Source organism: Lipotes vexillifer, unplaced genomic scaffold (assembly GCF_000442215.2).
Source record: "Lipotes vexillifer unplaced genomic scaffold, Lipotes_vexillifer_v1.1 scaffold1706, whole genome shotgun sequence".
Lineage (NCBI taxonomy): Eukaryota > Metazoa > Chordata > Mammalia > Artiodactyla > Lipotidae > Lipotes > Lipotes vexillifer.
In genome coordinates, this window is record NW_006772773.1 from 367,093 (window position 1) to 383,263 (window position 16,171).

Consider the following 16,171-nt stretch of genomic DNA (forward strand, 5'->3'; position numbering starts at 1 on the left):
TGCATCGGCAGGCGGACTCTCAACCACTGCGCCACCAGGGAAGCCCCTGGAGTTTATTTTTGAGTATGGTGTTAGGGAGTGTTCTAATTTCATTCTTTTACATGTAGCTGTCCAGTTTTCCCAGCACCACTTATTGAAGAGGGTGTCCTTTCTCCATTGTATGTTCTTGCCTCCCTTGTCATAAATTAGGTGACCATATGTGCTGTGGTTTATCTCTTGGCATTCTATCCTGTACCATTGATCTATATTTCTCTTTTTGTGCCAGTACCATACTATCTTTTTTTTTTTTTTTTTTTTTTTTGTGGTACGCGGGCCTCTCACTGTTGTGGCCTCTCCCGTTGTGGAGCACAGGCTCTGGACACGCAGGCTCAGCGGCCGTGGCTTACGGGCCCAGCTGCTCCGCGACATGTGGGATCCTCCCTGACCGGGGCACGAACCCGCGTCCCCCGCATCCGCAGGCGGACTCTCAACCACTGCACCACCAGGGAAGCCCCGTACTATCTTGATTACTGTAGCTCTGTGGTATAGTTTGAAGTCGGGTAGCCTGATTCCTCCAACTCCGTTTTTCTTTCTCAAGATTGCTTTGACTATTTGGGGGCTTTTGTGTTTCCATACGAATTGTAAAATTTTTTGTTCTAATTCTGTGAAGAATGCCATTGGCAGTTTGATAGGGATTGCATTGAATCTGTAGATTGCTTTGGGTAGTATAGTCATTTTCACAATATTGATTCTTCCAATCCAAGAACATGGTATAACCCTCCATCTGTTTATTTCATCTTTGATTTCTTTCATCCGTGTTCTATAGTTTTCTGAGTACAAGTCTTTTGCCTCCTTAGGGAGGTTTATTCCTAGATATTTCATTCTTTTTGTTGTGATGGTAAATGGGATTGTTTCCTTAATTTCTCTTTCTGATATTTCGTTGTTGGTGTATAGGAATGCCAGAGATTTCTGTGCATTAATGTTGTATACTGCAACCTTACCAAATTCATTGATTAGTTCTGGTAGTTTTCTGGTGGCATCTTTAGGATTCTCTATGTATAGTATCATGTCATCCGCAAACAATGACAGTTTTACTTCTTTTCCAATTTGTATTCCCTTTATTTCTTTTTCTTCTCTGATTGCTGTAGCTAGGACTTCCAAAACCATGTTGAATAAAAGTGGTGAGAGGGGCTTCCCTGGTTACGCAGTGGTTGAGAGTCCACTTGTCGTTGCAGGGGACATGGGTTCGTGCCCCGGTCGGGGAAGATCCCACATGCCGCAGAGTGGCTGGGCCCGTGAGCCATGGCTGCTGAGCCTGCGCATCCAGAGCCCGTGCTCCGCAATGGGAGAGGCCACAACAGTGAGAGGCCCGCGTACCACAACAAAAACAACAAAAAAGTGTTGAGAGCAGAAATCCTTGTCTTGTTGCTGATCTTAGTGGAAATGCTTTCAGTTTCTCACCATTGAGTATGATGTTTGCTGTGGGTTTGTCATATATGGCCTTAATTATGTTGAGGTAGGTTCCCCCAGTGCCTGCTTTCTGGAAAGTTTTTATCATAAGTGGGTGTTGAATTTTGTCAAAAGCTTTTTCTGCATCTATTGAGATGATCTTATGGTTTTTATTCCTTAATTTGTTAATGTGGTTTCATCACATTGATTTGCATATATTGCAGAATCCTTGCATCCCTGGGATAAATCCTACTTGATCATGGTGTATGATCCTTTTAATGTGCTGTTGGATTCTGTTTGCTAGTTTTTTGGTTTTTTTTTTTAATTTTTATTTATTTTGGTTTTTAGAGCAAAGCATTCTTTTTTTTTTTTTGCGGTACATGGGCCTCTCACTGTTGTGGCCTCTCCCGTGGCAGAGCACAGGCTCCGGACGCGCAGGCTCAGTGGCCATGGCTCACGGGCCTAGCCGCTCCATGGCATGTGGGATCTTCCTGGACCGGGGCATGAACCCGTGTCCCCTGCATCGGCAGGTGGGCTCTCAACCACTGCGCCACCAGGGAAGCCCTGTTTGCTAGTTTTTTGTTCAGGAGTTTTGCATCTATGTTCATCAGTGATATTGGTCTATAATTTTCTTATTTTGTGATATCTTTTTCTGGTTTTGGTATCAGGGTGATGGTGGCTTCGTAGAATGAATTTGGGAGTGTTTCTTCCTCTGCAATTCTTTGCAAGAGTTTGAAAAGGATTGGTGTTAGCTCTTCTGTAAATGTTTGGTAGAATTCACCTGTGAAGCCATCTGGTCCTGGACTTTTGTTTGTTGGAAGATTTTTAATTACAGTTTCAATTTCATTACTTATGATAGGTCTGTTTATATTTTCTAATTCTTCCTGGTTCAGCCTTGGAAAATTGTAGCTTTCCAAGAATTTGTCCATTTCTACGTGGTTGTCCATTTTATTGACATACAGTTGTTTCTGGCAGTCTCTTATATTCCTTTGTATTTCTGAGTTGTCTGTTGTGATTTCTCCTTTTTCATTTCTAATTTTATCGATTTGCATCCTCTCCCTTTTTTTCTTGATGAGTCTGGATAAGGGTTTATCAATTTTGTTTATCTTCTCAAAGAAGCAGCTTATAGTTTTATTGATCTTTGCTATTGTTTTCTTTGTTTCTATTTCATTTATTTCTGCTCTGATTTTTATAATTTATTTCCTTCTACTGACTTTGGGTTCTCTTTGTTCTTCTTTCTCTAGTTGTTTTAAGTGTAGGGTTAGATTGTTCATTTGAGATTTTTCTTGTTTCTTGAGGTGAGATTGAATTGCTATAAACTTCCCTCTTGGAACTGCTTTTGCTGCCTCCCATTGGTTTTTGGGTCGTTGTATTTTCATTGCCATTTGTTTGTATTGTTTTATTTCTTCGTTGATTTCTTCAGTGATCTCATGGTTATTTAGTAGCGTGCTCTTTGGCCTCCATATATTTGTGTTTTTTACAGTTCTTTTCCTGTAATTCATTTGCAATATCATAGCGTTGTGGTCAGAAAAGATGCTTGGTATGATTTCAATTTTCTTAAATTTACCGAGGCTTGATTTGTGACCCAGGGTGTGGTCTGTCTTGGAGAATGTTCCACATGCACTTGAGAAGAAAGTGTATTCTGCCACTTTTGGGTGGAATGTTCTATAAATATCAATTAAATCTCTCTGGTCTTTTGTGTCACTTAAAGCTTATGTTTCCTTTTTTATTTATTTTTGATGATCTGTCCATTGGTTTAAGTGGTGTGTTAAAGTCCCCTTCTATTATTGTGTTACTGTCAATTTTTCATTTCGTGGTTGTTAGCATTTGCCTTATGTAGTGAGGTGCTCCTGTTTTGGGTGCGTAAACATTTATAATTGTTATATCTTCTTGGATTGATCCTTTGATCATTATATAGTGTCCTTCTTTGTCTCTTGTAATAGTCTTTATTTTAAAGTCTATTTTATTGGATACGAGTATTGCTACTCCAGCTTTCTTTTGACTTCCATTTGTATGGAATATCTTTTTCCATCCCTTCACCACAGTCCATAGGTGTCCCTAGGTCTGAAGTGGGTCTCATGTAGACAGCATACATATGGGTTTTGTTTTTATATCCATTCAGCCAGTCTGTGTCTTTTGGTTGGGGCATTTAATCCATGTACATTCAAGGTTATTATCCATGTGTATCTTCCTGTTACCATTTTCTTAATTGTTTTGGGTTTGTTTTTGTGGGTCTTTTTCTTCTCTTGTGTTTCCCGCCTAGAGAAGTTTCTTTAGCATTTGTTGTAAAGCTGGTTTTGTGGTGCTGAATTCTCTTAGGTTTTGCTTGTCTGAAAAGTTTTTGATTTCTCCCTCAAATCTGAATGAGATCCTTAATGTGTAGAGTAATCTTGGTTGCAGGTTTTTGTCTTTCATCACATTAAGTATATCCTGCCACTCCCTTCTGGCCTGCAGAATTTCTGCTGAAAAATCAGCTGATAACTTTATGGGGATTCCTTTATATGTTATTTTTTGTTTTTCCCTTTCTGCTTTTAATATATTTTGTTTGAATTTTATTTTTGTTAGTTTGAGTAATGTGTGTCTTGTTGTGTTTTTCCTAGGGTTAATGCTGTATGGGACTCTCTGGGCTTCCTGGACTTGGGTGACTATTTCCTTTCCCATGTTAGGGAAGTTTTTGACTATAATCTCTTCAGATGTTTTCTCAGACCCTTTCTTTTTCTCTTCTTCTTCTGGGACCCCTATAATTAGAATGTTGGTGCGTTTAGTGTTGTCCCAGATGTCTCTGAGGGTGTCTTCAGTTCTTTTCATTTTTTTTTCTTTATTCTGCTCCTTGGCAGTTATTTCTACCATTTTGTCTTCCAGCTCACTTATTCGTTCTGCCTCAGTTATTCTTTTATTGATTCCTTCTAATGTGTTTTTCATTTCAGTTATTATGTTGTTCATCTGTGTTTGTTCTTTAGATCTTCTAGATCTCTATTAAACATTTCTTGTGTTTTCTCAATCCGTGCCTCCGTTCTACTTCCAGATTCTGGATCGTCTTTACTATCATTACTCTGAATTCTTTTACAGGTAGATTGCCTATTTCCTCTTCATTTATTTGGTGTTGTAGGTTTTTACCATGCTCCTTCATCTGTGACATATTTTTTTGCCATCTCATTTTTTTTTTTTTTATAAGTAGGATTGTGTTCCTGTCTTACTGGTTGTTTGGCCTGAGGCTTCCAACACTGGAGTTTATAGGCTGTTGGGTAGAGCTGGGTGTTGGTGCTGAGATGAGGACCTCCGTGAGACCTCACTCCAATGAATATTCTGAGGTTCTCTGTTAGTCCAGTGGTTCTGACACGGAGCTCCCACCGCAGGGGCTTCAGCCTGACCTCCCGCTCATGAACCAAGATCCCACAAGCCACATGTGGTGGCAAAAAAAAAAAAAAAATGAGAGAACAATAACAAAGTAAAAAATAGAATTAGACTAGGAAACTAACAGATATGTTAGAAAGAATATAAAAATAAAAATATAGTTGAATCAACAACCAGAAGGTACAACAGTACCACCATAGTAAAAAAGAGAAGGAGGGAAAAGAGGGAAAAAGAAAAGAAAAGGAAAAAAAAAAAAAAACAGGGAAAAGGCCTTGGCTGTGGAGGGTGGGTCCTAAGCAAGGGTGAGGTTTGGGTGGTGGGAGGGGCCAATGCTTAGGACCCACAGGGCTGGAAAAGGCCCTGGGGGCTGTGGGAGGGTGGGCCTTAGGCTCCAGGAACAGAAGGGGCCCAGATGTGCCCCCCACCCCTGGTCTCAGAGGGTGGGGGACCTCACCTGGGAGCCCAGCAGGTTGCCTGGCCTCAAGTAGGTGGGGCAAACGCCCTCCTCTCCTCTCCTGCTCCTCCGGTCCCAGAGGGCCTCTCCCGCCTGCCTCTCCTGATCTCCCCGGCTCTCCCTCCTATGCCCCCAGTACCCACACCACCTGGAGGGGACTTTGGAGGACAGGGGACCAGCCTGGGAGGAATGATTCTTTAATTTAGAGATTTAACACTGGGAAATTTTCATCTGGTTTCTTTTGGAGTATTGCTTCCTCCCCATTCTTTCTGTTCTGTTTTCTAAAACACTTGTTAGCGGTATGTTGGAACTTCTCAGTCTATTTCTTGTCTTTTCATCACTTCTTAATGTCCACCTTTTTATCTCTCAGTGGTGTGCTCAGGATGTTTCCTCAGATCTCTCTCTCTTAGTTTACGAATTCTCTCTTCTGCTGTGTCTTCTTTGCTGTAGGATTTTAATTTTGGTGACTACATTCTTAATGTCTAGAAGTTTTGTTTCTTTTTCAAAACTATCTGTTCTTTGGATGTACTCTGTCCTGTTCTTTTATTGTGGTTTCTATACCTTCTTTCATCAGTTTAATTATTTTAGTAATATTTTATGCCTTTTCAGATTATTTTATTTCTTGTGTGCATATTCTCAATTGTCAAATCTATATACTGTCCTCAGGGTTGCTTGTTTCTTTGTGTGAGTTTTAATTTTTTATCATGAGCTTATTTTGCAGGGGGTGGTTCTGCTAGGTTGTATATGTTTTTCTTTGGAGTTTTTTTTTTTTTTTTTGCAGTACGTGGGCCTCTCACTGCTGTGGCCTCTCCCATTGTGGAGCACAGGCTCCGCACAGGCTCCGGACGTGCAGGCTCAGCAGCCATGGCTCACGGGCCCAGCCACTCCGCAGCATGTGGGATCCTCCCACACCGGGGCATGAACCTGTGTCCCTTGAATTGGCAGGCGGACTGTCAACCACTGCACCACCAGGGAAGCCCTGGAGTGGTTTTATATTTACTTCTTGCTGTTACTGAAGTATAAAAAAATGGGGACAAGTTTATATATATATATTTTTTGGCTTGGAGTTGCTGTACTACGTAGATAGTATAAATTCAGATCCCACATTTGCCTGTAGCAAGACAGGGGTTTCTGTTTCTCAGAGTTGACTTTTATTTTTCTCCCGTCCACTATCCACAGAGGTAGAAAACTTCTTCTGCTTTTTTAGGGCAGAGTTTTTCTTATCTGCATTTTTTAAAAAAATTTTATTTGTTTTTGGCTGCGTTGGGTCTTCGTTGCTGTGCGTGGGTTTCTCTCTAGTTTCGGATAGCAGGGGCTACTCTTCGTTGTGGTGTGCGGGCTTTTCATTGCAGTGGCTTCTCTTGTTGCGGAGCACGGGCTCTAGGCCCATGGGCTTCAGTAGTTGTGGCTCTCAGACTCTAGAGTGCAGGCTCAGTAGTTGTGGCGCATGGGCTTAGTTGCCACACGGCATGTGGGATCTTCCCAGACCCATGGGCTCGAACCCATGTCCCCTGTGTTGGCAGGCAGATTCTTAACCACTGCGCCACCAGGGAAGCCCTCTTATCCTGATTTTATGGATAGAACTGTCCTTCAGCACTCTGAGCCATGGGAAGGTAGCTCAGTTCCCCTCACTGCAGTCTGCAGAAACCACATCTCCTGTTCCTCCGTGGACTATGCCAGCATCATTGTCCATTTATTGCCCAGCTTTGAATTCCTTTTGCTTTTATGGCACCAGAAGATTTCTTTATTTACAGGTCTTGGTTGTGTATGAATCTGTTTTGTTTTGTTTTTTTAATTTAGCATTTCTCCTTTGTTTTATAACAGGGCATGGGCCTATCCACTGTAGCTCAATCTGAAGTTGATAGTAACTTTAATAGTTTTTTTTTTAACCATGAGGAAGTTTAAATTTTAAATACTGTATTAAATTATTTTATTATGGGGTAAATAGAAAGCTATCAGAATAATATGTTGTAAACTTCTAATGTGTCTGTTGCCATGTGGAAGTGTTAGCCAAGTGCTATGTCTTTCCCATGTGATTTTTTTCTACTGTTTTCTTTTAATTGTAATATATACTATGGATAGTGCATTTCCTGACTCATATGAATAAAGAAGATCAAAGGGACAACGAACAGATTTCAGTAACGGAAACTCATCCTAGTCAGAAAACCTGTGTGTTCCCTTCTGCCGATTCAGCTGTCAGCCTTTGCAGTGACCAGAATTTGACTTCTCCTGGTATCGTTCTTAACTTTTTTCATTTACTCTTATTTTCCAATACTCTTACTGAAGAGTACTTACTAGGAATATAGTTGTGAAGGATTCGTGAAGCCATTTTGCAATACTTATATGTTTCAGGGAAGGGATGTTAAAAATTGTGCTATTCACATGAAGAGCTACGTCATCTCGTCACCTTCATAAGATACACTGCAAGCATGTGTCATATCTCTGTGTAACTTATTAATGTTAAATACATAGCAACTGAAGTATTATACCATTATACTGGTATATTATACTATAACACTATAATATTTGATTTTTATAAAAATTAAGAAATTCCAACTCTGTCAATTATGAGAGTTTTGATTTGAAAACAATAATAATAGCTGTAATTTACTGAGCCTCTGCCATGTGCCAGACATTGTTGTTTTACATGCATTGACCCTGGTGTAAGCCTGACCTGTGACGTAGCTACCATTATTATCCCCATTTTACAGTTGAGGATATTGAGCCTTAGACAAGTTCAGTGCCACTGTTTATTCCATTTCATTTGGAGCTGGCAATTCAAAATGCTATTCCTTGGTCCTAACAAATACTTTGTGTCATATAAATAGCATGGCATACTAGATATCACAGTTGGACCACTAACAGTGGCTTTAAATTTTTTTTTTTGCCCTCAAATATTTATGGTCAATAATGCTGATTCTACTGAATGTTTACAGTATGTTTTATTACCATTATTAACTTAATATAATCAGTTAAGAAATGCTATTTTTAAATGACATTGCTGTATTTAAACAAAAGCTATTAAGAAGCTGGTTTAAACTTTGTAATTTTTTTCTCTTCAGTCTAGATTCTGTTTGTATTTCAGTCATCAACACACGGGGATAATCATTTTTTTTTTGGTTTTTTTTGTGTTTTTTTTTTTTTTGTGGTACGCGGGCCTCTCACTGTTGTGGCCTCTCCCGCTGCGGAGCACAGGCTCCGGACGCGCAGGCTCAGCGGTCATGGCTCACGGGCCTAGCCGCTCCGCGTCACGCGGGATCCTCCCGGACCAGGGCACGAACCCGTGTCCCCTGCATTGGCAGGCGGACTCTCAACCGCTGCGCCACCAGGGAAGCCCGGGGATAATCATTTTTACTTCATAGAGTTGTTGTGAAGATTAGGTACTATATAGAGAGCAATTAGCTGAGAATCTGTTTGATTCCTACAGTTTCTTGGTTACCAGTATCTTTCCTCTTCCCTCTTATGGGTGGGGGGAGAATTGAGAAATGAGGTTAAAGAGGCTTTAGTGGGTTCTAGCTGTATCTGAGAAGTCTAAACTCCATTTTGTACTTGGGAATCATTGGTAAATTCTCAGCGGTGGAGGTTAGGAAGAGGACCAGGGTGGAGGCCTAGGTCCGTTAGTGAGCTGTTAGATTAACCTGACCTGTGCAGTGATGAGGGCCTGGGCAGTGCTGTGGGAAAGGAGAAGCAACAAGAGACATTCTGAATAGGCAGCTGATGATACTCACTGACTAAGTGGTTGGAAAGGAAGAACGTGAATGGCTGGTTAGCATTGTCAGACTAAGAGCAAGGATATCACCAGGTCTTAACGTCAAACTCTAGAGCACCTTCAGACCACATGTAGCATTTAAGGTGGTGCAGGGCCATGTCATATTTAGGGTCTAGTTTTTGACAAGGAAGTAGAGCTTGCTGAGAGCTTTAGGCTTAAAAAACAGATGTAAGAGCCTTTTACCTAATTATATAGTTAAGACTTAGAGAGTACATCAGTTTTCTGCAAGAAAGATGGAAAAAGGAGAAAAGCTGAGGACCAGCCTGTGAAATGCCACCCATTAGAGAGCAAGGGGACCCCCCACCTCCAGTGAGGGAGATGGATGAGCAGACTCTGGTAAAGGGATTTTCAAGAAAAAGTGAGTGACTAACAGTTTCACAAGCCGCCAGAAAGTCAAGAATGAAGACTGAGTTTTTTTTAAGGACTTGAGGACTTCCAGTGTAGTATCAAGGGTAGAAGAAGGCAGGTTGGGGACGAAGACAGGCTCAAGAAGCTGTAAGTATAGGCAACTTAAGAATTCTGACAGTAAAAGGAAATGAGAAAAATGAAGGTAGAAATGAGATAAATGAAATGAAGTCAAAGATCATTTTGAGTTGGGGATAAATATAAACTCTTATCTTTAAAGGCAGAAGACAAGAAAGTACTAGGAAAAGAGAAATTGAGAGTACCAGGTTAAGGCGATGATTCATTCAGGATTGTAATAGCTTCTTAAACTCTAAGGCAAGAGGAAAAAACAAGAAGTGTCAATAAATGTCCTAACACATGTCAAGATGGATAAATAAAAATGTTTTTTCTCTAGTATTCAATATTATAAATTAAAAAAGAAAGCTAATTAGTATTTTTTGAGAAGTGCAGAATTTAGATGCCCTAATGGGTGTTTTCTTCTCCAAGGTTGGCTTCTTGGAAAGATGTACAGTCATTCCTTTACTTCTAGTGCTCACAAAAAGCTCAGATTTACTCTTTTGAAATTGACTTTCACTTCTTAGCAAATTCTTCTGAGTGTTCTTATCAGTGCCAAATAATTTAGTCACTGAGAATGGATTTAATTTTTGTTAACAGCCATAAGTTATTCAGAGGTGTTTCTGATAAGTGAATTAGATGATCAGGCTGAGTGTCACTGTTTGGAATTTTTTAAAAAAAGGAGTTGTGACTATCAAGGAATGAAGCTGATCCATTGTGTTTAGTAAATTGTGAAGCCTGTCCCAAAGAAAAAGTTCCAAAAGTGGTTTGAAAATGAAGTAAGGATAGAATCTTCCTATGTAACTACTTTTAAAAGTAGTTATTTGAATATAACACTTCTCTGCCTTTTGATGAAAGGAATGTTTCATTTCTTAGTCAGATCTCATTAGCCTATATGTACAGCATTATTGAAGAACTCGCAAATGACCAGACTCTGAGAGCAAAGGTAATGTAAAATTCTTGATTTGAGGATTAACAAACAAAACATGTGTTTTAGAAAGCAAAATGGTTTTAATATTAAAAACATATGAGCATGGGTGATATAATAAAGGACATGATGAACATGGGCCTTAAACCAAAAAAAAAAAAAAATGTGGATGTTCTAAGTCTTAGAGGCAGGGTGGATTTATCTTAGGATAAGAAAATCTTAACAAGGAAGTGTTTTTGACAAGAGATGTCAGGACACTTCCCTGTATTAACTCAATTCTCTTTGAGGGTTAAACATACAGAAAATTGAGTAGACCAAGTGTTTTGCTTTAAAGACGTGTTGTTAATATTGGACAAGGTTTAAAAATTATTCTTTGGGGCATATTCTTTCAAGTAAAGGCTCTTGGAGTTAAATTAGATAGTTTCCCAAAAGTATTCCTTTTAGATCATCAGAAGTTTTTGGTTTTTGTTTTTTTAGTAAATCTCACTCCAGTATTCTAAACTGTGTATGAAGCAAAGAAAGATTGTACCTCCTAAAATGTATTATTCAGAGTACTCTGGATAGAAAAGTAATACTCTTAAAATGTGGACAATATTCACTACCAAATGGAGGTTTAAAAATATTTCAGTTTCTGTATATATAATTTCTAGATCAGGTTAATAATCGAAAATAGAAAAAATAACTGACCTGAAATTTTTATTAATAGTAATGTTTCTTTTTTTTAAGGTGTGAATAACAGTGATGAATTATTTGAGAGGTAAATATCTTAAGAATTAATTCACAGTTTTACTTAAGGTTAGGTATAAATTATGTGTTCTGGAAATTTTGTTGTTCATATGTATGTAAACTTCTACACTACATATTTTTTTTGGATTAAAGGAGTGTAATTCCCATTGGGAATGGGGTATTTTAAGATAGCAGTCCCCAACCTTTTTGGCACCAGGGACCGGTTTCTTGGAAGACAGTTTTTCCACAGACATCAGGGCTGGGGGATGAGTATTGTTCAGGTAGTAATGCGAGCAGTGGGAAGTGGCAGATGAAGCTTCTTGCTCACCCACTGCGCTCACCCCCTGCTGTGTGGCCCTGTTCCTAACAGGCCACGGACCGGTAGCGGGGTAATGGTCCACAGCCCCGGGGTGGGGCCTCCTGTTTTAAGAAACTGAGGATTGTTATATTGTATCCCTTACTGTTCAGCATAGGTAATTAGAATATAGTAGCTTACATTTTTTACATTTTCTTTTACTACTTATGTATTAAATTTCAATAGGCAGGACAGGTTGTTGTCCTAGTTGTCCCAGTTGTCCCCTAGGCCTTATGTTTGCTCCTTTGAGAGTGCATATGAAGTTATCAGTTATTGATGATTAGGCTTTTCCACCGAGGATTACTGGAATTAAAGCAATAGAAGGAAATTAGTTATATGTTTATCATTTTTTGTGTTCATTTATACTCTTGGAGAGCATAGTTTTACATGTTGATTTTTGCTTAATATAATTAAGTTGTAGATACTGATTTATATCTCTCATACTGCATTTGGGAATGAAGTGTTTCAGTAGATCCACTCCAGATGAGTGAACTGACTGATATTGCAGACATTATCAATGACCTTATAACAAAAGATGGAGTTTCCAGTGAAGAGCTTGGCTTAACAGAACAACAGGCGAGGAGCATCTCCAGGTAATCATTGAATAATTCATTTTTAACCTGCTTAAAATGTTTATCATTCAAGAATATTTAAAATTGACCATATTTTATGTGATTTTATTTTTACCTCTTTATTGGCGTATAATTGCTTTACAATGTTGTGTTAGTTTCTGCTTTATAACAAAGTGAATCACCTATATGTATACATATATCCCCATATCCCCTCCCTCTTGAGCTTCCCTCCCACCCTCCTTATCCCTCCCCCCTAGGTGGTCACAAAGCATCGAGCTGATCTCCCTGTGCTATGCGACTGCTTCCCACTCGCTATCTATTTTACATTTGGTACTGTATATATGTCCATGCCACTCTCTCACTTCATCCCAGCTTCTCCTTCCCAAACTGTGTCCTCAAGTCCATTCTCTACGTCTGCATCTTTATTCTAGCCCTGCCACTTGGTTCATCAGTACCGCTTTCTTAGATTCCACATATGTGCGTTAGCATACGGTATTTGTTTTTTTTTTCTGACTTACTTCACTCTGTATGACAGAAGCTAGGTCCATCCACCTCACTACAGATAACTCAGTTTCGTTCCTTTTTATGGCTGAGTAATATTCCATTGTATATATGTGCCACATCTTCTTTATCCATTTATCTGTCAGTGGACACTTAGGTTGCTTCCGTGTCTTGGCTGTTGTAAATAGAGCTGCAATGAACATTGTGGTCCATGACTCTTTTTGAATTATGGTTCTTTCAGGGTATATGCCCAGTAGTGGGACTGCTGGGTCATAGGGTAGTTCTATTTTTAGGTTTTTAAGGAACCTCCATACTGTTCTCTGTGGTGGCTTTATGAATTTACATTCCCACTAACAGTGCAGGAGGGTTCCCTTTTCTCCACACCCTCTTCAGCATTTATTGTTTTAGATTTTTTGATGATAGCTATTCTGACCAGTGTGAGGTGATACCTCACTGTGGTTTTTTTTCTTTTTTTTGTGGTATGTGGGCCTTGCACTGCTGTGGCCTCTCCCATTACGGAGCACAGGCTCCGGACGTGCAGGCTTAGCGGCCATGGCTCACGGGCCCAGCGGCTCTGCGGCATGTGGGATCCTCCCGGACCAGGGCACAAACCTGCGTCCCCTGCATTGGCAGGCGGACCCTCAACCACTGCGCCACCAGGGAAGCCCCTCACTATCGTTTTGATTTGCATTTCTCTAATGATTAGTGATGTTGAGAGCATCTTTTCATGTATTTGTTTGCCAACTGTACATTTTCTTTGGAGAAATGTCTATTTAGGTTCTCCGCCCATCTTTGGATTGGGTTGTTTTTTTTTAATATTGAGCTACATGAGCTGCTGTATATTTTGGAGATTAATCCTTTGTCAGTTGATTAGTTTGCAAATATTTTCTCCCATTCTGAGGGTTGTCTTTTCATCTTGTTTATGGTTTCCTTTGCCTTGCAAAAGCTTTTAAGCTTCATTAGGTCCCATTTGTTTATTTTTGTTTTTATTTTCATTACTCTAGGAGGTGGGTCAATAAGGATCTTGCTGTGATTTATGTCCTAGAGTGTTCTGCCTATGTTTTCCTCTAAGAGTTTTATTGTGTCTGGCCTTAAATTTAGGTATTTAATCCATTTTGAGTTTATTTTTGTGTATGGTTTTAGGGAGTGTTCTAATTTCATTCTTTTACATGTAGCTGTCCAGTTTTCCCTGCACCACTTATTGAAAAGGCTGTCTTTTCTCCATGTCTATTCTTGCCTCCTTTGTCAAAGATAAGGTGACCATATGTGCGTGGGTTCCATTGATCTGCATTTCTGTTTTTGTGCCAGTTCCATATTGTCTTGATTACTGTAGCTTTGTAGTATAGTCTGAAGTTGGGAGCCTGATTCCTCCAGCTCCGTTTTTCTTTCTCAAGATTGCTTTGGCTATTTGGGGTCTTTTGTGTTTCCATACAATTTGTAAAATTTCTCGTTCTAGCTCTGTGAAAAATGGCATTGGTAATTTGATAGGGGTTGCTTTGAACCTATAGATTGCTTTGGACAGTATAGTCATTTTCACAACATTGATTCTTCCAATCCAGGAGCATGGTATATTTCTCCATCTGTTAATGTAATCTTTGATTTCTTTCATCAGTGTTTTATAGTTTTCTGAGTACAGGTCTTTTGCCTCCTTAGGTAGGTTTATTCCTAGGTATTTTATTCTTTTCATTGTGATGGTAAATGGGATTGTTTCCTTAATTTCTCTTTCTGATCTTTCATTGTTAGTGTATAGGAATGCCAGAGATTTCTGTGCATTAATGTTGTATCCTGCAACCTTACCAAATTCATTGATTAGTTCCAGTAGTTTTCTAGTGCCATCTTTAGGATTTTCTATGTATAGTATCATGTCATCTGCAAACAGTGACAGTTTTACTTCTTCTTTTCTAGTTGTATTCCTTTTATTTCTTTTTCTTCTCTGATTGCTGTGACTAGGGCTTCCAATAGTATGTTGAATAAGAGTGGCGAGAGTGGACATCCTTGTCTTGTTCCTGATCTTAGAGGAAATGCTTTCAGTTTTTCACCATTGAGAATGATGTTTGCTGTGGGTGTATTGTATATGGCCTGTATTATGTTGAGTTAGATTCCCCCAGTCCCACTTTCTGGAAAGTTTTTATCATAAATGGGTGTTGAATTTTGTCAAAAGCTTTTCCTGCATCTACTGAGATGATCATATGGTTTTTATTCTTTAATTTGTTAATATGGTCTAGCACATTGATTTTTTTGCATATATTGCAGAGTCCTTGCATCCCTGAGATAAATCCCACTTCATCATGGTGTATGATCTTTTTTTTTTTTTTTTTTTTTTTTTTTTTTTTTTTCAGTACGCGGGCCTCTCCCTGCTGTGGCCTTCCCCAAGGCGGGGGCAGCCATGGCTCACGGGCGCAGCCGCTCCGCGGAATGTGGGATCTTCCCGGACCGGGGCACGAACCCGTGTCCCCTGCATCGGCAGGCAAGACTCTCAACCACTGTGCCACCAGGGAAGCCCGGTGTATGATCTTTTTAATCTGTTGCTGGATTCTGTTTGCTGGTAGTTTGTTGAGGACTTTTTGCATCTATGTTCATCAGTGATAATGGTCTCTAATTTTCTTTTTTTGTGACATCTTTGTCTGGTTTTGGTATCAGGGTGATGGTGGCCTCGTAGAATGAGTTTGGGAGTGTTCCTCCCTCTGCTATATTTTGGAAGAGTTTGAGAAGGATAAGTGTTAAAACTCTTTTCAAAATGTTTGATAGAATTTGCCTGTGAAGCCATCTCTTCCTGGACTTTTGTTTGTTGGAAGATTTTTAATTACAGTTTCAATTTCGTTACCTGTGATTGGTCTGTTTATATTTTCTAATTCTTCCTGGTTCAATCTTGGAAAGTTATACCTTTCCAAGAATTTGTCCATTTCTTCCAGGTTGTCCATTCTGTTGGCATACAGTTGCTTGTAGTAGTCCCTTATGATCCTTTGCATTCCTGTGGTATCAGTTGTAACTTCTCTTTCATTTCTGATTTTATTTATTTGAGGCTGATCTCTTTTTTTCTTGATTAGTCAAGCTAAAGCTTGTTGATTTTATCTTTTCAAAGAACCAGTTAATTTCATTGACCTTTCTTCCTGCCTTCGTGGGATCTTCCCGGACCGGGGCACGAACCCGTGTCCCCTGCATCGGCAGGCGGACTCTCAACCACTGCGCCACCAGGGAAGCCCTCATTTCTAGTTTTATTGATTTGCGTTCTCTCCCTTTTTTTCTTGATGAGTCTGGCTAAAGGTTTATAAATTTTGTTTATCTTCTCTAAGAACCAACTTTTAGTTTTATTGATCTTTGCTATTGTTTTCTTTTTTTCGATTTCATTTATTTCTGCTCTGATATTTATGATTTCTTTCCTTCTACTAACTTTGGGTTTTCTTTGTTCTTCTTTTTCTAGTTGCTTTAGGTGTAAGGTTAGATTGTTTATTTGAGGTTTTTCTTGTTTTTTGAGGTGAGCTTGAATTGCTGTAAACTTCGCTCTTAGAACTGCTTTTGCTGCATCCATAGGTTTTGGATCATTGTGTTTTCGTTGTCATTTGTTTCTAGGTATTTTTTAATTTTTTTGATTTCTTCAGTGATCTCTTGGTTATTTAGCAGTGCA

At 39.4% G+C, this 16,171-nt stretch overlaps 1 protein-coding gene across 1 annotated transcript in view; it reads left to right on the plus strand.

The window, feature by feature from the left end:
- The window catches only part of CPLANE1 (ciliogenesis and planar polarity effector complex subunit 1), a 128,388-nt gene that overhangs the window by 83,809 nt on the left and 28,408 nt on the right, over positions 1 to 16,171 (plus strand). Inside the window, exons 42-44 of the mRNA XM_007447916.1 lie at positions 7,319 to 7,468; positions 11,119 to 11,149; positions 11,935 to 12,066. Coding sequence (XP_007447978.1) covers positions 7,319 to 7,468; positions 11,119 to 11,149; positions 11,935 to 12,066 — 313 coding nt within the window. The remainder of the gene's footprint in view (positions 1 to 7,318; positions 7,469 to 11,118; positions 11,150 to 11,934; positions 12,067 to 16,171) is intronic.